At 40.9% G+C, this 23,480-nt stretch overlaps 1 protein-coding gene across 1 annotated transcript in view; it reads left to right on the top strand.

The window, feature by feature from the left end:
* The window catches only part of LOC150080012 (putative fatty acyl-CoA reductase CG5065), a 171,838-nt gene that overhangs the window by 101,089 nt on the left and 47,269 nt on the right, over positions 1-23,480 (top strand). The window contains exons 5-6 of the mRNA XM_090382225.1: positions 8,582-8,654; positions 21,673-21,779. Of these exons, the coding sequence (XP_090238351.1) occupies positions 8,582-8,654; positions 21,673-21,779 (180 nt within the window). The remainder of the gene's footprint in view (positions 1-8,581; positions 8,655-21,672; positions 21,780-23,480) is intronic.

Raw genomic sequence — 23,480 nt, 5'->3', positions numbered from 1 at the left:
AAATTTGCCTTTAGCCAGTGGGTAGTTGATTGCTGGAACAAATTTCCATCTGTTGTTGTGGAAGTTGAGAGCTTAAAGCTTAAATCAATAAAAGGAAGAACTGGAAAAACATTTGGATCAAATGGATAGGTGAAGTAGGAGGAATTGTTTTTTTTTTTTTGGCTGATGCTCTATAAGCTTGTATCATATGCCTCTACTAATGCTAATGCTGATAAGATGGTTCGGTTATGCTTTATAAGCCTGTTACAAATCAAATCAATATAGGTAGAACTTCAGTCTGAAGGTGAAGATCTGTATTCATTTTAAATACATCTTGCAGTGCTGTTTTAATGTTGTTGCTGAATATAAGCATTTGGATTGTGCAAAGAGCCATGTCTAATTGGGTGTAACCTTGAACTGTAGGGTCTTGAGGATATATGAGGATGTAATTCTTTGGACAGTAGCTCTGACATGACTTCCCATTTACACTGTGATGCAGTTTCCAGCATGATTTTCATTGCAATCGCTGATGATAAATCCAAGAGCAAAATTTTAACACGTTAGGTATAGTGGTTACCAGCTAAACTCCTTTATTATTATTACTCTTGATATTATTTCTCCCTGATTGGGGGGTTCCACCTTGTGACGGGTATTGCTACCAAGTACAAAGGGTGGTTGTTGTTATGTCTAGCGTTACCGTTGGTCGAGGAACTCTCTGACTATCCTACAGGTATTCAAGGCTTACGACTTTCTGGAGTTCCTTGTAGGTGTTCGCTGGGAGACCGATTGCTGTTGGGCTGTTATGTAGGGTCTTTGGCACCATACATGTGGTTGACACAATGATCAGGATGGTTGTCACTTGTTGATTATGCCACATCTTTTTGATCTCCTGTCTTAGGCTCTTTCTGATTTTTCCCCCATGGGTTTTCTGCAGGTTGCCAGTGTTGGGTATTGCTATGTCAATCAGATAGGTAGCCTTTTCCTTCTTATCCACAAGTGTTATGTCCAGTTTGTTGTGCAGGATTGTCTTATCCATTATTATGGTGCAGTCCCAGTACAGCTTGTGGGTTTGAGTCTCCAGTACTGCCTGGATTTCGTACTTGTAGTATGGTACACTTTCTTCGATCAACTGGTATTTCCTTGCTAGCTTCTGACGTATTAACCTGGCTACCTGGTCATATCTATGAGTGCACTCAGTCTGGGTGATCATCTTGCTTCCCGCGGGGATGTGTTGGATCATTTCTGAGGCTAGGTGGCATCGTCAACATGTGCCATCGGACATTCTGGTCTCTTTGGTTATGTATTTCTATAGTTTCTGGTGTTGATCACCTGGTCTTGGATGGTGAGCGTGAATCCTTCAGTCTTGGGGAAGAGCATCCCGCTCGTGAGCCATGTATTGGAAGCAATTTTATCTATATGATCTTGATGGAGATCATTGTAGTGTTTTCTGTGGAGTGCCTTCTTTGCCCATCTCTCTCTAGCTTTGTTTATGCCTCCTGGTTGGGAGGGGACTCCTTGCTTAGGTTGAGCGGGGTATACCACTTGTCTGTCTTCCTTATGGTCTGGTGGAGTGCTGCTGTGTTTTTCTGGAAGTAATCCTTCAGGTTAGCAATCCCTGTTTTCTGTTGCTTGATGAGGTCTGTTAGGCCCATTTCTCCTCCTTTCCCAGCAATTGTCAGTCTCTCCACGGCTGGCTTCGGGTGGTGTTGGCGGCTCTTGGTCATCATTGTCCTTGTCTTTCTCATGATATCCTCCAGCTTGGTGTTAGTCCAATCTATGACCTCAAAGGAATATGTTAGAACTGGGACTGCATAGGTGTTTATGGCTTTAACTGTGTTCCCTCCATTCAGCTTTGCTTTCAGCAGGCTTCTGAGTTTCCGGTGGTATTTTTCTGTCAGGCAGCCCTTAATTTCCTTGTACTGTAACTGCTGAGCCTGCATCATCCCCAAGTATTTGTAGACCTCTCCCTCTGCCATGGCTTCGATCTCTTTACCAGTCTGCAGTTGGTAGTTTCAGTTGACTAATTTTTTTCCCTGGTGCAATCCGTGGATCTTGCGTTTGTCTAGACCAAATTCTATCTTAATATCATTGCTGAATTCTTCAGTGATCCAGAGTAGTGGCTGAAGTTGCTTCTCAGTTCCCCTGTAGAGCTTTATGTCATCCATGTACATCAGGTGGGTGAGGGTGTACAGGTTCTTCCTTCCTTCTTTAAGGTTATATCTGTAATTGTTGCTGTTGAGCATAGTGGATAGCGGGTTAAGTGCTAGACAGATCCACAGTGGGCTCAGGGCATCTACCTGAAAGATTCTTCTCCCGATGGAGATTGGCCTGGTTGTAATGTTCTCAACCTTAATGATGGTACTCCATTTCGCCATCATTTCTCCTAGGAAGTTTATCACTATCGGATTGACTTTGTAGATGTTCAGTGCCTCTTTTAGCCAGCTATCAAGCACGGAGTCGAAGGCCTTGCGGTAACTGATGTAGGCTGTGTACATGTTGTGGCACTTCTTGTAGGCTTGCTCTATAACCACGGCATCTATGGTTAATTGCTGCTTGCATCCTTTCTGCTGTTCGGCCATTATGTTCTGGTTCTCCAAGTGGTGTGATATCTTCCTGGTTATGCAGCTGGTCAGGATCTTGTACGTTGTCGGGAGGCAGGTATTGGCTTGTATTTCAAAGGTGATTGGCTTGTATTTCACCGGGTTTCTTGTATCTTCATCTTTAGGCTTCAGATATGCGATTCCTTGAGTGAGAAACTTCGGGATTGTTTCTGGGTGCGTTATCATTCGGGTGAACTGCTCTGCCAGGTGCTTTTGTGTGTGTGTGTGTGTGTGTGTGTGTGTGTGTGTGTGTGTGTGTGTGTGTGTGTGTGTGAGCTTCTTATACCAGTTGTTGTGAATGTTATCTATTCCTGGAGTTTGCCAATTGTGAGAGTTCTTGATTGTCTGTGTTACTTCTTCCCGAATCTCCCTCTCTCTCATCTCTTCTACGTCCTTGGTTTTCTTGCATTCTAGTTCTATACAGGGTGCTCGACTGTTATGTCTTACTTCCCTGCTCCGTATGTTGCCCCAAAGTTCCTCAATCATCTTCTGCTCGGGTGGTCTATTCCTTTTTCCCCATCCTCTCCAAGACTTCTGTAGAAGGATCTTTGGTCCTCACTGAAGATTTGGTTGTTTATTTTTCTCTGGGAGCTCTCTTTGTATCGGCGTAGTCTCTTGCTGAGTGCGAGGAGGTTCTGTTTCAGTGTGTCCAAGTACTCTCCTATTCTCCGATTTTTTGTCTCATGTTTGCTGTGGACGCTGTCTGTCTTGAGGACGTTCTTCACTTTTCCAATCAATTTCTTACTCCTATTACCCCGTTGGTACTGGGTCAATTGGCCTATCTTGACTTTTAATTCTTCTATCTTCTGCTGAAGTCTTCTTTCCCAAGCTGGCAGTTCCTTCTGTTTTTGGTTCTTCAGCTGCTTGTGTCTCGTTTCTCTTCCATTAATCCTTGTGGCTGCTATGGCAGCACAATACATGGCTGTGTGGATGGCCTCCAGGGTTGCACCATTGTTTCGAGGTAATGTGGTATTATTTCCTGATTGAGGTGGTCTGTGACTCTCCACAAGGTTCTATTGCTTCAGTATCACGTGGGTCTTTTGTGGGGTCCATTCCTTCAAATTCTGTTAGGGCCTTCTTCCACTCATCCTCTATTCTGGATATCATGACCTCATCTCTTTCCACTTCAGCTGCTGTGGGTTGTACTTCTTGCTCTCCCTCCTCTGGTTCCGTATTAATCATATTCTTTATCCTTTGTAGTTGATCGCTCACATCCCGCTTGTTTTTTTCCAAGATTGCAGGAGCTATCAGGTTCTTCATGACGATGGTCCTTCTCTGGTCTGCTGTTCAGTGACCTGAATATCCAGGAATCGTTCCAGCCACTTGGTATGTAGTCTCGCCCTGTATGTTGTAATATCGGTCTCCAGATTCGTTATTTCGTTGTATGCTTGCATGATGTACATATTCATTTCGATGCTCCACTTCATGCGTTGGCATTTTCTTCCTTCCTGGGTGGTCACTCGCGCAGTTGCACAGGAAGCACTTCCAGTTGATGGGGATGGATGGTCTTGCCCTTCTCTTGTGATAGCCATACGGGGGACAGTGCCACTTGCTCCACTGTCTGTCTTCCTTGGGAGACCGTCTCTGATTTTTTAAACTGACCCCCTCTGCCTAAGGCCTGAATGCAAGTGCTTTATCCTGTGCCACACTCAATGCAGTATGATTAATATTTCTCTGTAACATCATCTAGCTATGGAAGTGGACCTGTTTAGCTTCGGCTTATGTCCAGTGATAGTTATCAAGCGTGACACTAGAAGGCGCCCCAATCTACCACTCCGAACTTGGGGTAGGTCGTTCCATGGAGCAACTTTCACGATGTTTATTTAATTTTTTATTTCTATTAATTTATTTATTATTATTATTCTAATTTATTACTATTATTATACCGGTCTCCCATCGTGATGGAGCCACGTTTGCTTCCACCAAGGCAGGACTCGAGCCCGGGTCCATCAGGTTGGTAGTCCAGTGTCATAACCACTGGGCCATCGCATCCCTTATTATTATTATTAATGATAGTAGTAGTAGCATATGATGCAAGAAAGCAAGTTTATATGCATCAGCCAAAAAAAAACTCAACTGTCCATCCCCTCCAATAATTTGTCTACTTCTTCCTGAATTTATTCAAACTGCACAATTTTACAACAGATGAAAGTTTTTTCCACCAATTAACCACCCACTGGCTGAAGGCAAATCTCTGCACATTCATTCTGCAATCATCCTTTCTCATTGTGAATTTATGCCTCCACCTGTGTGTAGTCTGAGCAAGAGGAAGAATGCCATCAGCACTGAGCATGCTCAATCCATTCAGAGCCTTAAACACCTCAATCAGATCACCTCGCAGGTACCTAGTCTCCAAACAATACAATTTTAAGAACTGAAGCCTGTCTTGGTAAACCACCCTTTTGTTCCCTTCACCAATCTGGTTTGTTACTGAATATGGGCAGATGTATGCGGCATTGTCAACATAGAGCTACCCATGATAAATTAGAAAATGAAATTAGACATGATAAATTTTAAAAAATTCTGTAAATAGGTTTGTATAAAATAGAGTATATTAGAATTAATGTTAGAACATTTATTAACTATTACATTTTATTTCTGTCATATTTTAATGGTTTTGCAGCTACCATTGTATGTGTAACAGAGTAAATGTGAAATTGCTGATATATATACCGATGAGCCAAAACATTATGACCAGCAAGTCGGTATGCAAATCGAAGCACCTGCAGGTGAACAATGGTATGTGTGCAGGTCGGGACATAGTATAAAAAAACACCTGATACTGAGCTCCATTAATCAGTGTTACTCTTGTTCTTCAGATGGGAAAGCAGCGGACTTAAGTGAGTTTGACAAAGGCTAAATTGTAATGGCTAGACGACTGGGTCAGAGCATATCTGAAACGGCATAGCTGGTGGGGTGCTCATGGTCAGCCGTGGTTAGTATCTACCAAAAGTGGTCTGAGGAGGAAAAACCCACAAACTGCTGGCTAGGTGTTGGACGACCATGGCTCATCGATGCTCGAGGTGAGCAAAGGCTCTCCTGGATGGTATGTGGCAACAGAAGGGTGACTGTGGCACAACTTGCCAGTAATTGGAATGCTCGCGATGGGAGTAATGTGTCACAATACACAGTACATCGAACCCTGCTGAAAATGGGGCTGCATAGCAGCAGGCTGCTCCAAGTGCCCATGCTAACCATGGTTTACCAGAGACAGCGCCTACAATGGGCACATGAGCTTTGAAACTGGACCTTGAGTGATTGGAAGAGGGTCGTCCGGTCCGATGAATCACGTTTCCTGTTATACCCTGTGGACGGCCAGGTACGTATGCATCATTTACTTGGGGAAGTGATAGCGCCTGGATGCACAGTGGGACGAAAACAAGCCAGTGGCAGTGGTGTCATCCCTGTGCCAGGCACTCTGACATCTACCACCTACCTCTGGTGGGACAAGGGCATGCTTCACTGTTTCAACAGGGGTCATCTTCCCTATCGACCCCTTACTTCCAATTTCCAATTCCCCAGTCTTCCGCCTCCCCTCCCATCTCTTTCCCCTTACACAGTAGGCGCCTCCGTAGCCAGGTGGGAAGGAGCAGCAGTGCGTAGCACACGCTTCTTGATTGGACCGGGGTTCGAGCCCATCACCACCAAATACGGAAAGGTCAGGGAATGACCACCGCATATCCCGGAGCAATATGGCCTTAGTTGCTAATGCTCCTAAAAACCAAATAACAACAACAACAACCCTTACACAGTGCCTGCCTCACACGTCCAAATTTAAAACACCAAAATTCATGCCTGATCTATTAGGAAATCTTATCACTTACAGCATATATCTCTTTTAGCCCCTCTAAACAGCGTATAATATACCATTCCAACTGCACCCAAAAGAAAATATATTTTTTTTTTTTCTAGGTCCTAGCTACTGAAATCTCAGGAAAGTATGTGGCAGGACCTGGCAGAGCAAACTTTTAAGGGAATACCTGGCTGGCCTCTCTGTGGTGGAGTACGTAAACGTTGAGTCCCATCAGGGGTCCGGCGGCTAACAAGCCAGATGAACAAGGGGCACAACATATTACACAACACATGACCCACACACTTTTAAACCTCTGGCCTTGACAGCGTATACGATCTTCAATACAAAGAACATACGTGAAGATGAGGTAAATCCCTGGTGCTGTTAGATCCAAAAATACTCTGTACTCTGTACCTAAACATTGCTGACCAGGTACACCCTTTCATGGCAACGATCTTCCCCTCTGGCGGTGCAGTCTTTCAGCAGGATAATGCGCCATGCCACACCGCCCGGATTGTTAGAGACTGGTTCGCAGAACATGAGGAAGACTTCCAGGTATTGACCTGGCCTCCAAATTCCCCAGACATCAGTCCCATCAAGCATCTGTGGTTTGTTGGAACAGCAACTCTGATCTGCGGCATCTCAACCACAGACCTTACAGGAATTAAAGGATTTGCTGGTTGGTACCAGATACCACAAGACACATTTAGAAATCTTGTAGTGTCCGTGCCTCGCCAGGTATGAGCTGTTTTGGCTGCGCGTGGAGGACCAACATCTTATTAGGTAAGTGGTCATAATGTTTTGGCTCATCAGTGTATAATGAAAGTTTCTGAAAAGTCTATCAGCAAAATGCTTTTCTGATATTTGACATTCAGCTGATTGACATTCAGCTCAATGGCTGAATGTCAATCAGTCGCTTGTGATGGGCAGCTTAATTCTCAAGCAATCACTAAAATACAGTATTCTAAACTTTCCCAATAAATTACACTCCCCCCCCCCCCCAAAGCTGAAAAAAATGATATAGTTGAAATACAGGATTAAAAAGTATTGAAAAATTAGCTTCTGCCCACACTGAAACTTGAAATACAGATTTTAACAGGCTGGTTAAATATAATGATATGCTTATTAGTATTAACATTGGCAAACAATGCAAGAAAGCAAGCTTATACAGCATCAGATAAAGAAAAAAAAAAAGATATACATATTATATATCTATCTCCTCTAATAGTTTTCGAGTTCTTCCTTGAATTTATTCAGACTACCCACTTCCACAACACCAGATGGTGTTATGGAAGTTTCCCTTAATCAGATTTCCTCGCAAGTACCTAGTCAGATTTGTAGAATGGAGCTTTTCTCAGTAAGAGTGCCCTTTTGTTTCTCTTACTAATCTCAGTGCTCTTCCCTGCATTCCAAAAATTGACATTCTTTCTAAAATGTGCAATAGTATCAAAGCTTTTCTAAATTTTAAGTATATGATGTCAAAGTTATTGTTTGAATACAATTGCTTTGTTACTGCATCATAGTATCATGATTGGCCAAATAAAATCATCCCTTAACAGAGCCACGCTGCCATTACAATATAACTGCAGTCCTCTCTAGATGGTCCTGCTTTATTTGTTTAACCAGCGACTCCATTATTTTTCCTGGAACAGAAGGTTCCACTGTTATTTTCCCTGTTTTTGTTTTTAAATTAAAAAAACAAAACAAAAAAACTTGGAATAATATTTAAAACCACACTTTAAATGTTTTTGCTTTAATTATTGTAAATTACATATAACTATCTGAAAATTTGCTTTAGCTATCTGAAGTAGTGTGTTTCTTGGTGTGAATCTAACTCTGTAATGTATGTATTTTAATGGTTGTTCCAAATCAACTGACAGCTATTCAAACTATATATCACATAAATTTATAAAGTGAGAAAGCTTTTTTTTTTTGAGGTGATACTGGACATTTCTTAATTAACTTCATTGCACATTCAATTCTTGATTGCAGCCTTGGCAATTTAATGTACTAGTCTCCATGGGAAACTTTCCTGTGGCTGCTGTTTTGGCAGCTACAGGAAAGTTTCTATATCAATATTTCCCACTAATATCAATGTGGGGAAAAATACTAGCTGTGAGAAAATTATTTTAAAAATAATATAGAAAGCTTTCCTATCTTTGTTCTTATAACTACTCTTCTAATTATTTTATTAACTTTTTTTTAATAGGCGATCTGTAAATATTAATGTAGTTGGAACAAGAAACATTATAGAACTCTGCCAAAAAATGACACACCTTGTTGTAAGTATGATAAATTTATTTAATTTAATCTAACTAAATTATTTAGTATTTGTAATATGGGGTAATTCAAAAATTGCATAAACAAATATCAGTATTGTACCATTTTGAAAACTTTTGCCTATGTAAATTTAAGTCACCCAGTATCGTTGGTAAAATAATGCAAGTAACAAGCTTGCATAATTTTGCATTTGTGGCATCAGTCAAAAAAAAAAAAAAAGAAAAAAAAAGAATTTGGCCCCAAGAGACTTTGTTCCCTTATCTGGTTCTTTTAAGTGTTTATTCAATCCCTCTTTAAATTTACATTAACTTCCAAACCCCCAGGGGCTCACATCTGGTGAGTATGGGCTTGGCACACCCAGGGTCCTGAGCTGGATATCATCATTCTTCTCTTTATTGGTTATTCCCTTCTATTCTCTCTCTCTCTCTCTCTCTCTCTCTCTCTCTCTCTCTCTCTCTCTCTCTCTCTCTCTCAGGGTAACTCGGGGAATTTTTTTTTTTTTTTTTGGCTGGTGCTGCATAAGCCTCAGGTTTCCTTGCACCATGTAGCTAATAATAATAATAATAACAATAGAACACAAGAAAACCAAGGATGTACAAGAAATGAGAGGGTGGGAGATTTGGGAAGAAGAAGTAAAACAGACGATCAAAAACTCTCACAACTGGCGAACTCCAGGAATAGATAACGTCCACAACTACTGGTACAAGAAGTTCACTTGCACACACAAGCACCTTCCAGAGCAGTTCACCCGAATTATAAGGCACCCAGAGACAATCCCAAAGTTTCTCACTCAAGAAATCACATATCTGAAGCCTACAGACGAAGAAACAAGAAACCCAGCGAAATATAGGCCAATCACCTGCCTCCCAACAATGTACAAGATCCTGACCAGCTGCATAACCAGGAAGATATCAGACCACTTGGAGAGCTAGAACATAATGGCCGAACAGCAGAAAGGATGCAAATGGCTGAGCAAAGGATGCAAGGAACAATTAACCATAGATGCTCCAGTTATGGAGCAAGCCTACAAGAAGTGCCGCAACATGTATACAGCCTACATCAGTTACCGCAAGGCCTTCGACTCCGTGCTTGATAGCTGGCTAAAAGAGGCACTGAACATCTACAAAGTCAATCTGATAGTGACAAACTTCCTAGGAGAAACGATGGCAAAATGGAGTACCATCATTAAGGTCGAGAACATCACAACCAGGCCAATCCCCATCAGGAGAAGAATCTTTCAGGTAGATGCCCTGAGCCCACTGTGGATCTGTCTAGCACTTAACCCACTATCTACCATGCTCAACAGTAGCAAGTATGGATATAACCTCAAAGAAGGAAGGAAGAACCTGTACACCCTCACCCACCTGATGTACATGGATGACATCAAGCTCTATGCAGGAACTGAGAAGCATCTTCAGCAACTGCTTCGGATCACCGAAGAATTCAGTAATGATATTAGGATGGAATTTGGTCTGGACAAATGCAAGACCCACAGATTGCACTAGGGAAAATTAGTCAACTGAAACTACCAGCTGCAGAGTGGTAAAGAGATCGAAGCCATGGCAGAGGGAGAGGCCTACAAATATTTGGTGATGATGCAGGCTTAGCAGTTACAGTACAAGGAAATTAAGGCCTACCTGACCAAAAAATACCATCAAAGACTCAGAAGCCTGCTGAAAGCAAAGCTGAATGGAGGGAACACAGTTAAAGCCATAAACACCTATGCAGTCCCAGTGCTAGCATACTCCTTCGGGGTCATAGATTGGACTAACACCAAGCTGGAGGATATCATGGGAAAGACAAGGATGACCAAGAGCCGCCAACACCACCCAAGATCTGCCGTGGAAAGACTGACATTTGCCCGGGAAGAAGGAGGAAGGGGCCTGATAGACCTCATTGAGAAGACAGCAATAGTTAACTTGATGGATTATTCCCAGAAACACACAGCAGCAGCATTCCACCAGGCCATAAGGAAGATAGACAAGTGGTATATCTCACTCAACCCATGCGAGGAGTCCCCACCAAGCAGGAGGTACAAACGAAGCTAGAAAGATGGGCAGAGAAGACATTCCATGGCAGACACTACAATGATCTCCATCAAGATCATATAGATAAAATTGTTTCCAATGCATGCTCACGAGCGGGACGCTCTTCTCCGAGACTGAAGGATTCATGCTCACCATCCAAGACCGGGTAATCAACACCAGGAACTATAGAAAATACATTGCAAAGGAACCCGGAGTGTCCGATGACACGTGTCGACTATGCCACCTGGCCTCCGAACCGATCCAACACATCACTGCGGGACGCAAGGTGATCACCCAGAATGAGTACACTCATAGACATGACCAGGTAGCCAGGATAATATATCAGAAGCTAGGAAGAAAATACCAGTTGGTCGAAGAAAGTGTACCGTACTACAAGTACGAACCCCAGGCAGTACTAGAGACTCCATCCCACAAGCTTTACTGGGACCATGCCATAATAATGGATAGGACAATCCTGCACAACAGACCGGACATAACCCTTGTGTGACAAGCAGGAAAAGGCTACCTATCTGATTGACAAAGCAGTACCCAACACTGGCAACCTGCAGAAAACCCATGGGGAAAAATTAGGAAGTACACAAACCTAAGACAGGAGATCAAAGAGATGTGGCATATGCAACAAGTAACGACCATCCCGATCAGCGTGTCAACGACAGGTTTGTGCCAAAGACCCTACATAACAGCCTAGCAGCAATAGATCTCCCAACAAACACGTACAAGGAACTCCAAAAAGTCGCAATCCTGAATACCTATAGGATAGTCAGAGTGTTCCTCAATCAACAGTAATACCACACATAACAACAATCACCCTGTGCACTTGGTAGCAATACTGTCACGAGGTGGAATCCCCAATCAGGGAGAAATAATATAAGAGCAACAATAATAACAATAATAATAACCTCCAAAAGAGTGTGTGGGAGTTTGCTGCAAGCTCCCTTTCACTAAAGGGAAAGTTTCAGAGATCTATTCTACAATTATCCCCTCTTGATTTCAATTTATACCTCTTTGTGTATCGTTATGTAACAAAGTATATAATGATGCCTGTGTTTGGCATCTTAACCTGATTGAGATATTTAAAACTTTTAAACATCTTGATCACATTTTTATGGCTGATGCTGAATGATATAAGGAAGCCTGCTTCCATATATCATTTTGCCAATACTAATAACTTTTAAACACGTAACATGGTCAACATGTAAAACGTTATGATCTTGACTAATTTCATGCTGCTGAACATGAAAATCAAATTAAAATTCGTCGATTGGCTCTTGTTTTCAAATTTAAGTTGGGGTCTCGTATTAGCAAGTTACTCTACATTATTAACTATGGCTCTCGGCAAAATGCATGGCAACACCACAGTTTCAGCACCACCACACTCTTATCACCTGATTGGTAACTGTCGCTTCACTCTGCATCACTTGTTAAGTTGTTGTTCAACTCTGTTACAGTAATCCTCGAATATGGCTAGGTACCGATTTGTTCTCTATGAAATTCCTTTTGCACAGTATTTATGCTGTCTAAAATTAATATGCCCCATAATTATGTGGGTTATGGGGCATATATATTAATATGCCCCATAACACTCTAATTGAGAGTAGGTGTGCTATAGGTCTAATGAATCTTGATGAGTATAATAAGAAATTGTACAGGGAAATAGAGTGGGCCAGTAAATCAGAGAGTCTTATAATGGGGGATTTTAATTTCCCAGATATTGACTGGAATTTGTGGGTTGGTCACTCACACACTAGCAAGGCTTTTGTGGATTTATTGGTGATTATTTTCTACATCAGCATGTTCTGGAGGCAACTAGAGGAAGTAATACTCTCAATCTGATTCTCAGTAGTGATTCTTCGTGCATTACGAATCTGCAGATAAAGGAACCACTAGGTGGCAGTGATCACAGAGTGCTGAAGTGGAATTTACTCAAAGAGGTAACTACCATCAGGGGTAAAGGGAAGGGTTTTTGCTTTCGTAAAGGCGACTACGATGGTCTCAGACAGTATTTAAATTCTATACAGTGGGACCAACTGATGATGTTACTAATACCAAATTCAAAATGGGAAGCATTCAAAGAATTTATCTGGGAAGCTACTAGGCTTTACATACCAACTAAGAAATATTGTTCAAGGTTAGGCCAGTTCAATATTGTTTAATTTAGGCCTAAATGGATGTCAGATGAACTAATGAGACATATGGCAGAGAAGAAAAATGCATGGGATACATACAAATTAATGCAATTTCATGGAAGCCTATGATAGATATAAGCTGGTCTGTAACGAAGTCACAAAGGAGATTAGGCAGGCAAAAGCCGATTATGAGGAATCCTTGGCAAAGGATGCAAAGAAAAACAGAAAAGAGTTCTTTACCCATGTAAACTCTAGAAGGAAAGGGATGAATCCGATTGGTCCACTGGATATTGATGGTTCAACTGTTGATGATCCTGCTCAGGTGGCTAACAAACTAAACGAGTATTTTGCATCTACATTCACACATGAGGAGTTATTCAGGAAGGGGAATGCCAGAGGTGAAGTAAACTCTGGCAGTGAGCTAGATGATTTTGTAAGAAAGTGGAGGAGAAATTGTTGAGGATAAACATATAAAAGGCACCCATGGGTGGATAGGATCTATCCAGTTATATTAAAGGAGGCAGCAAAGGAAGTAAGCAAACCCTTAGCCATAATTATGAGAACTTCTTTGGACTCAGGGGAGGTACTCATAGACTGGAGATGTGCACATGTGACCCCAATTCACAAAGGAGGATCAAAGGCTGACACAAGTAATTATAGACCTGTGAGTTTAACTTCTGTTCCAGGAAAATTAATGGAGGCACTGGTTAAAGAAGCACTGCAGGATCATCTAGACAAGACTTCAGTTATAGCTTGGACACAGCATGGTTTTGTTAAGGGAAAGTCTTACCTGACCAATTTGATTGGATACTATGATGCAAACACAAAAGACTGGATGCAGGGAATAACTTTGATATTATATATTTGGATCTTAGAAAGGCTTTTGATACTGTTGCACATGGAAGACTGCTGCAAAAATTGCAGCAGTGTGGCATCGGAGGCAAATTGCTGCTATGTATAAAGGGATGGTTGAGGGGGAGAAGACAGAGAGTGGTAATTAATGGACACTTCTCATTGTGGAATAATGTTATTAGTGGAGTCCTTCAGGGTTCAGTGTTGGGTCCATTGTTGTTTTCTGTATTTATAAATGATATTGATGATGGTATATCAAGCTTAATGTCCACGTTTGCAGACTATACAAAGGTTGGCACGGTTGTTGAGGACACTACTGACAGTATGCTGCTGCTGCTGCAACAGGATCGGGAAAGGATGAGCAGATGGGCTGAAAGGTGGCAAATGAAGTTTAACATTGACAAATGTAAAGTGCTACATATGGGAAACAGTAACCCTGGAGTAATGTGTCAACTCTGTGGTACTACACTGACAGTGGTAGAGAATGAAAAGGACCTGGGAGTTTTTTTTTTTTTTTTTTTATGAGAACCCCAAACACGAGAGGTATTATAACCTATAGTACTTAGTACCGTGCTTGGGTTGGAGGTTGAGAAGACGAAAGAAGATATTTGTTGATATTGGACTTGAACTTCTGTAGATTGTAATTTTCAGGAAATACGTATGAAGGAAGGTTGTTCCAGAAAACGGCAGTTGAATGAATAAATGAGGAAGATGAAAAGTTGGTTCTGTGGGTTTGAAGTTGGACAGTAAATGGATGTTGGCTGGTGGCGGCACGTGTTCGGACTGTTTTGAAAGAGAGAGCGGGAATTATAGAAGCCAATTCAGAAGAACAGTGCCCATGGAAGTATCTGTAGAAGAGGCATGCAGCAGAAACAGTGCGTCTATGAGACAGCGAGTGGAGAGACTCTGTTAGAGATGAATCATTAATTAACCTAACTGCCCTCTTCTGAATGGAATCAAGAAGCCTGAGAGAGGTTTTGGAGGCACCACCCCAGATGTGGGAACAATATTCCATGGCAGGGCGGATTTGCGATTTATACAGAGTGAGCAGCTGTTTGGGAGAAAAGTAACGCTGAGAGCGAAAGAGAAAACCAAGTTTTTTAGATGCAGAGGAAGCAATATTTGTAATGTGCTTGTGCCAAGAGAGATTAGAAGTCAGGGTAATCCCCAAAAGAGATATATCATTTTGCCTAGAAATCGGAGTGTCACTAAAGATAAGCATAGGAGAAGAAGAATCCTTTTTGTGAGATATAAGACAAGATTGAGTTTTAGAAGGGTTGAAATCAACTAAGTTGCCTTTGCCCCACTGGAGAATTACCTGAAGATCGGCATTTAAGGAATTGGCAGCAGATTTTCGAGAACTTGAAGCTGATTGAGCTGGGCAAGGTTTGTCAAAATGGAAAGTCGAATGCAATGTGCTATCATCGGCAAAACTATGGATAGGATTTCCAGTCAATGGAAGAAGGTCATTGATATACAAGAGGAAAAGAGTGGGGGAAAGAACTGAACCTTGGGGGACACCGGCATTAGTGGAGAAGTTAGAAGACAGAGAGCCATCTACCATCACCCTCAGTGAGCGATCAGAGAGAAAACTGGATAACCAATTACTAAAAACAGTTGGCAAACCATAAGATGGAAGCTTGTTTAGAAGACCTTTATGCCAAACACGATCAAAAGCCTTGGAGATGTCAAGAGCAACTACTTGTGTTTCACCGAACCTTTCCATTGAATTAGTCCATAAATGGGTAACATAAGCCAGAATATCACCAGTGGATCGACACTGACGGAATCCATACTGGCGATCGTTGATCAGACGGAAGGTTTCTAGGTAGTTTAAGAGTTGGCGGTTAATTGATTTCTCCATTACTTTAGAAAGAGTAGAAGTAATTGCAATGGGACGATAATTGGATGGGAGGGATTTGTCACCCTTTTTAGGAACTGGCTGGATATGAGCAAATTTCCAAGCAGAAGGAAAAACACCTTTGGAATAAGAAAGTGAAAAAAGGCGGCAAAGAATAGGAGTAAGTTCAGGAGCACAGGTTTTGAGAACAAGTGGAGAAATACCATCAGGACCTGGAGCTTTCTTAGCATCAAGATTCATCAAAATCCTTCTGATATCCTTTTGACGGAAGACCACAGGAGGCATTGAATGGAGCGTGTTAGGAATGGTGGGAGGTGTTTTACAAAGATCATTAATACATGAGCTCAAAGAAAAATGGGATGCTAGCAGGTCAGCTTTATCCTTGGCTGAAGTGACAACAGAACCATCTGGTTTGGAAAGAGGTGGAAGCAGAGATGGGCAAAAGTTGCGGCCAATAGCTTTGGCAAGAGACCAGAATGCTCGGCTACCATTAGGGCAAGAAGCAAGTTTTCTACTCTTAGCCTGTTCAAACTCTAGTTTGGACTGATTAATAACTGCTTTACAATTGTTGCGAGCTTTGGTGTAGGCAGAAAATGAAACTGAAGAATTAGAAACAAGCCAATTACGATATGCGACGTTCTTCTTTTGGACAGCCTTAGCACATTTATTGGAAAACCAAGGTTTAGATAAAGGAGGAGATTTTAAAGTGGAGTGTGGGATAAAGGATTCCATTCCTGCAAGAATAATTTCACTGACACGATCTGAGCAAACGTTGACATCAGAAGTTTTGAAACAGTAATCAGACCAAGGAAAAGAAGAAAAGAAGTCTCGCAGGTCATCCCATTTTGCATTCTTGTAATGCCAAACAATACGAGGTTGGGAATAGCCATGAGATAAAGGTTCCATTGGAGAAGAGGCAATCAACAAGTTGTGATCTGAAGTGCCTAAAGGACCTCTCACTTCAACCTTGTACTTAGAAGGGTTGTTTGTGAGAAAAAGATCAAGCGTATTGGCTGTATGATTAGGATTGTCCGGTATTCTTGTAGGTAAATGAACAATCTGTGCTAGGTCATTAGTAATTGCAAAAGCCTCAGCATCTCGACCTGCTGGGTCGGTGTGACTAGAAAACGGAAGCCAGCTGGAGTTGTGAACGTTAAAATCACCAAGGAAAATTACCTCACTGTTAGGAAAGTTGGACTGGAGAAAGTCAAGTTGCAAAGAGAGGAAGTCAAAGAGCTCCAAGTGATTAGTGGAGTTGGGAGAACGGTAGAGACAACAGATAAATTTTTACACAATGAGGTAGAGAGATTTTAAGCCAGAGAAGATCAAAGAGAGGAGATTCCAAATTGCCAAGTCTCTGACAGGGAATATCAGAACGGACATATGCACAAGTACCACCTTTGAGGCGAAAGGAATCATACAGCAAATAATTTGGACATCTGATTTGAGCAGTAGTTGAATCAACTGATAACTGAGATTCAGTCAGAAAAAGTACATGGGGTTTGGAAGACTGCAAGTGGAAATGGACATCGTTGAGATTAGAATTGAGACCACGTATATTTGTGAAATGAATTAGGAAGTCCTTGGGAGGTTTAGATCTTTTCGCAGATAAGCTTGCTCTATTATTTTGACAATTCATGGTGTATTCAATAGTAAGAAAAAGTGGGTGGGACATGCTGTATGAAGTAATGAAATTTTTGGATATGGCGTACATGTGGTAAGAATATACCCAGATCCTTGACATAACGTGGCCTCGACAATGCTCCCCGCATACACACTACTCGGACTCCCTCCAGTCACTATCTGGCAGAGTAGAGGTAGCAAGATTATACACTAGCTGATCCGGAAGCTTCCTAGAGAGTTACCAATAGGTTCAGTCCGGTGTACTAACTAACGGCCGGCCTGCGAACACCGTTTTAGAGCTGTACCCTCGAAATGTAAGGAATATTGGATCTCGCCACGACAGGCAGATATGAAGTTTTCTGAGCAGGCAGATGGGCTGCAAGAGTAGCTCATGGTGTCTTGTCAATGATATACAGGAATTTTTCTAGCAGGGATAAGAAGGTGATTATTCCCTTGTATAAGGCAATGGTCAGGCCACACATTGAGTACTGTATACAGGTCTGGAGGCCTGATTTTAAGAAGGATGTAGAGCTGCTGGAACGAGTACAGAGAAGGGCAACAAGATTAGTGAATGGAACAGAGGGTTGCTTTTACAAAGAAAGGCTTAAGTTTCGCAAATTACAGTGTCTGGAGACTAGGCACCGGTGAGGTGATATAATAGAGGTGTATAAAGCCTGGAATGGTTTGAGCATGCTCAATGCTGATGGGATTCTTCCACCTGTCAGAGTAATCACCTGAGAGAGCATAAATTCAAATTATGGAAAGAGAGATGTATAATAGATGTGTGGAAGTTTGCCTTTAGCCAGCTGGTATTTGGTTGGTGGAACAGACTTCCATCCCTTGTTGTGGAAGTTGATAGCCTAAATAAATTTAAGGTTCAGCTGGACAGGTATTTCGAACGAACAGAGGGGTGAAATGGGAGTGGGTTTTTTTTTTTTTTTATACTGATGCTGCATAAGGTTGCTTTATTGCATCATATGCCTCTACTAATGCTAATGCTAATTGTGTGAGTAGCCTGGATGACTACTGTTATGTATGTGGAAATCACGTTAGCTTCAAGAAAGCATCCCTTAACTCAAGCCATAAAAAAGGCCTACCTCTTGTGCTTTGGGTGTAAACTAGACAACCAGGACAAGAAATGAGCTCCACACATAATATACGCTGCACTACCTGTTCAATAAGACTCAATGCGTGGATGAATCGAAAGGGATATTTTATGCCTTTCGTAGTGCCCATGATATGGAGAGAGCTAACAAATCATGCGACAGACTGTTACTTTTGTATGGTGCCTCCTATTAGAAAAGGGATGACAATGAATAAAAAGTGGACAGTGATGTACCCAAATATACCATCTGGAATTCATCCTGTGTCTCATTGTAAAGTACTACCTATTCCTGAACCACCGATTGTTTTTCTGTACACTCTGATTAAGACACTGATGAACATCAACTTGATATACACAAAATAGTACAGCAACCATCTACGTCAAGGGATCCACCATTTTGCCCAAACCTTTATCCTTCTGAACCACATAAGATCACAGAAAGTGAGCTTAATGACTTCTTTGGGGATCTTGAACTGTCAAAGAATAAGGCAGAGCTTTTGGCCATGAGATTACAACAGTGGAATCTTCTAGATCATTCTGTGAAAGTGACATTTCATACTCAAAATAAAGACTATGATAAATTCCATCAAACAGAAGGTGAACTCACTGTTTGTATGGATGTTGATGGTCTAATGGCAGCAATGAACATGAGGCACATTCCCGAAGAATGGCGATTATTTATAGATAATTCTAAGATTAGCCTTAAGGCTGTATTATTACACAATGGAAATATGCTGCCTTCAATACCCCTTGCATACGCTGTACGCAAAAAAGAAATATATGCAAACATGGAGAACATCCTCTTAGATGCACACTATCAGAAGTTTAGTGACAGATATGTGGTGATTTAAATGTAATTGTCATTTTACTAGGACTACAAAAGGGTTACACTAAGTATTGTTGCTTTCTTTGCAAGTGGGATAATCATGCCAAGGATATGCATTACAGGAAGAGGAGTTGGCCTCAACAAAAATCATTAATACCTGGAATGAACATAGCATTTGAATCTCAGGTAGATCCAAATAAAATTTTGCTACTACAATTACTCCACATCAAACTGAGGCTCATGAAAAATTTCGTGAAGGCTTTGGAAGTGAACAGCCCTGCATTCTTTTTTTTTTTTTTTTATGTAAACCCCAAAACAAGAGAGGTATTAGAACCTATAGTACTTAGTACAGTGCTTGGGTTGGAGGTTGAGAAGATGAAAGAAGATATTTGTTGACACTGGACTTGAACTTCTGTAGACTGTAATTTTCAGGAAATATGTATGAAGGAAGGTTGTTCCAGAAAATGGCAGTTGAATGAATAAACTAGGAAGATGAAAAGTTGGTTCTGTGAGTTTGAAGTTGGACAGTAAATGGATGTTGGCTGGTGGTGGCAAGTGTTCGGGCCGCTTTGAAAGAGAGAGCGGGAATTATAGAAGCCAATTCAGAAGAACAGTGCCCATGGAAGTATCTGTAGAAGAGGCATGCAGCAGAAACAGTACGTCTATGAGAGATCGAGTGGAGAGACTCTGTTAGAGATGAATCATTAATTAACCTAACTGCCCTCTTCTGAATGGAATCAAGAAGCCTGAGAGAGGTTTTGGGGGCTCCACCCCAGATGTGGGAACAATATTCCATGGCAGGGCAGATTTGCAATTTATACAGAGTGAGCAGCTGTTTGGAAGAAAAGTAACCCTGAGAGCGAAAGAGAAAACCAAGTTTTTTAGATGCAGAGGAAGCAATATTTGTAATGTGCTTATGCCAAGAGAGATTAGAAGTCAGGGTAATCCCCAAAAGAGATATATCATTTTGCCTAGAAATCTGAGTGTCACTAAAGATAAGCATAAGAGCAGAAGAATCCTTTTTGCGAGATATAAGACAAGACTGAGTTTTAGAAGGGTTGAAATCAACTAAGTTGTCTTTGCCCCACTGGAGAATTACCTGAAGATTGGCATTTAAGGAATTGGTAGCAGATTTTCGAGAAGTTGAAGCTGATTGAGCAGGACAAGGTTTCTCAAAATGGAAAATGGAATGCAATTTGCTATCATCGGCAAAACTATAGATAGGATTTCCAGTCAATGGAAGAAGGTCATTAATATACAAGAGGAAAAGAGTGGGGGAAAGAACTGAACCTTGGGGGACACTGGCATTAATGGAGAAGTTGGAAAACAGAGAGCCATCTACCATCACCCTCAGTCAGCGATCATAGAGAAAACTGGATAACCAATTACAAAAAACAGTTGGAAAACCATAAGATGGAAGCTTGTTTAGAAGACCTTTATGCCAAACACGAGCGAAAGCCTTTGAGATGTCAACAGCAACTACTTGTGTGTCACCGAACCTTTCCATTGAATTAGTCCATAAATGGGTAACATAAGCCAGAATATCACCAGTGGATCAACACTGACGGAATCCATACTGGTGATCGTTGATCAGACGGAAGGTTTCTAGGTAGTTTAAGAGTTGGCTGTTAATTGATTTCTCCATTAATTTAGAAAGAGTAGAAGTAATTGCAATAGGATGATAATTGGATGGGAGGGATTTGTCACCCTTTTTAGGAACTTGCTGGTTATGAGCAAATTTCCAAGCAGAAGGAAAAACACCTTTGGAATAAGAAAGTGAAAAAAGGCAGCAAAAAATAGGAATAAGTTCAGGAGCACAGGTTTTGAGAACAAGTGGAGAAATACCATCGGGACCCGGAGCTTTCTTACCATCAAGATTCGTCAAAATCCTCCTGACATCTTTTTGATGGAAGACCACAGGAGGCATTGAATGAAGCGTGTTGGGAATGGTGGGAGGTGTTTTACCAAGATCGTTAATACATGAGTTGGAAGAAAAATGGGATGCTAGCAGGTCAGCTTTATCCTTGGCTGAAGTGACAACAGAACCATCTGGTTTGGACAGAGGTAGGAGCAGAGATGGGCAAAAGTTGCGGCCAATAGCTTTAGCAAGAGACCAGACGCTCAGCTACCATTACGGCATTCACATACTTGCAAGAGAAATTCCCAGAGAAGATTAAGGCAGGCATTTTCATTGGTCCACAAATAAGGCAACCTTTCAATGGTAAACAATTCAAATGTGCCCTTAGTGATAGCAAGAAATCAGCATGGAAAGCCTTTCGAAATGTTTCAACTGGTTTTAAGGCAGCAAGTACATGCAGCTTGTTCAACATCTCATTACTTCTGGTGAAAAATCGGGACAAGCATGGGATCATGTTGCACATATATGGACTGATGATCATTTTACGTAATCCTGATGATTATTAATCAGTTTTTCCTGTAATGTAATTATCAACTGCCGTGCTTCAAGGGCATTTATGGGAAGCTTTAGCTACTTTTTAACAATTTCTTTGAATTACATATAAAAGCCTGTTTTTAATACTGTTAACTTTGCACATATATGGACTTCTTCTCTACTCTAGGCCTTAGTTCATGTGTCTACTGCTTACAGCTATTGCAACAGAAAGGAAATAGATGAGATAGTTTATAATGAGCCAGTACCACCACAGAAGATCATTGAAGCTACAGAGTATGTGTCATTTCCTTCTTAAATCTTATTTTTTAATATACATGCATTCTATTTTTGCTTTTGATTAGTAATATTCATAGATTAATAACCTGCAAAGCTTTTGCTATTTTAAATAGCCATATGTTTTAAGTTCTTTATTCTATATGGCAACTCAGATAGAACTGCTTCACTATTCACAAGTCCTGAGAGATTCATTAAGTGAAACCACCATCTGATGAGAGACCAGTAAGTTTTGAAACAAGCTGCCATAATGGTGTCTCAATTTTTTAAACAAATAAAAGTATAATCTTTTGGTAATGTTATTTGTTCAAAAAAATTTGTTCAGCTCTTATGGTGGCTCATAGCTATTGAAATTTGTTCTGTTTTAAATATGAGGGTTGATCAACTAATATTGAGACAAATTAAATTAAAAATATAAAACATTTTGTTAAGTTTCTGATGGTTATTCCTTTTCAGCATAACTCCATTTAGTTGGATGTACAATATACCCCATCTCTCAAATCCATTTTTGAGAGATAATTGAAGGCAGTTTGAGTGACTTTTATTAACTTAGCATCTAATGGAAGGTAGTGACCCTTTAGGTCATCCTCAAACTTAAGAAATAAAAAAAAAAGTCACAAAGGACAAAATCTGAACTACAGGGAGGGTTGGAAACTATTCTTATGTGTTTTTACTTGACTTTAACTTGTGTTTTCTCAACAGTTGAAGCTGCATACTCTTTTGCATTGTTTTGATGCATTAGCTGTTCGGGCATTTTAATCAGGCTTTTTCTGGCCAACTTTCTGATTTAATTTCTTTATAACTTCACTGTAATATTTTTTGAACATAATATAAGATTCTTCCTCAGTATGAGTGTATGCTGGTCAAAACAACTGGGGATCACAGCATGTACAAATGTGTCAGTATGATGTACCTCGTGATATAGTTGAAGTTTTTTTTTTTTCAATCAGTGTATATTGATAATGTTCAAAACAACTCCAGAGTGAAAAGTAATTGTGGCTTTATTGGAACAGTTTTGTGTATTGTGTGTTTGTGTTCTCTGCCTGGATAGTGCCTAAGGATTCTCTCATGCCCCATCATTGTCTCTCTGTGATTATTAGAAATTCTACTTGGCCGGGCATGTATGTTACGTTGGTATCATTAATGATGTTGTGTTGTATGTCTGGCCACTTTGCAGCCACGAATCTGCTATCATGTGGATTGCCAGCTCCTTGGCTGCTGTACCTGTACGCATGAGGAAAGATATGTCTTTTATCTTGGATGCACTTGGTCAACCCCCTGGAATAGGGAAGGGCAGGTGGGGGGGAATTAAGAAGAAAAGGAAGAGTAAAAAAAATAAAATAAATGAAAAAAAAAGTGAGAATTAAAAAAAAGTAAGTGAGAAAAAGGGGGAGTTGGGAGTCAGGATAATAGAGGGTATTGAATGGCTCTGGTCACTAAGTTATGATATTAGTCAAGCAGGGGAATTTGCTATAAGAAGCATATTTTTTTTTTTTTTTATGAAAACCCCAAACACGAAAGGTATCAAAACCTATAGTACTTAGTACCGTGCATGGGTTGAAGGAAAAGTATGGGGGGAGGGGGATGCCGGAAACTTTGCTCTAGAGGCTAAACATGGGTTTCACCACTTCAAGCCTCCAATAAGCAAAGTGGTGGTATTTCACCGGTTGATGAAAGTCATCTACCATATGACATATATAA

This window comes from Mastigoproctus giganteus, chromosome 10 (genome assembly GCF_048544385.1).
Source record: "Mastigoproctus giganteus isolate SK-2022 chromosome 10, ASM4854438v1, whole genome shotgun sequence".
In the NCBI taxonomy this organism is placed as follows: Eukaryota; Metazoa; Arthropoda; class Arachnida; order Uropygi; family Thelyphonidae; genus Mastigoproctus; species Mastigoproctus giganteus.
The sequence above is the reverse complement of the archived record's forward strand: the minus strand, read 5'-3'. Positions and strand labels throughout refer to the sequence as shown.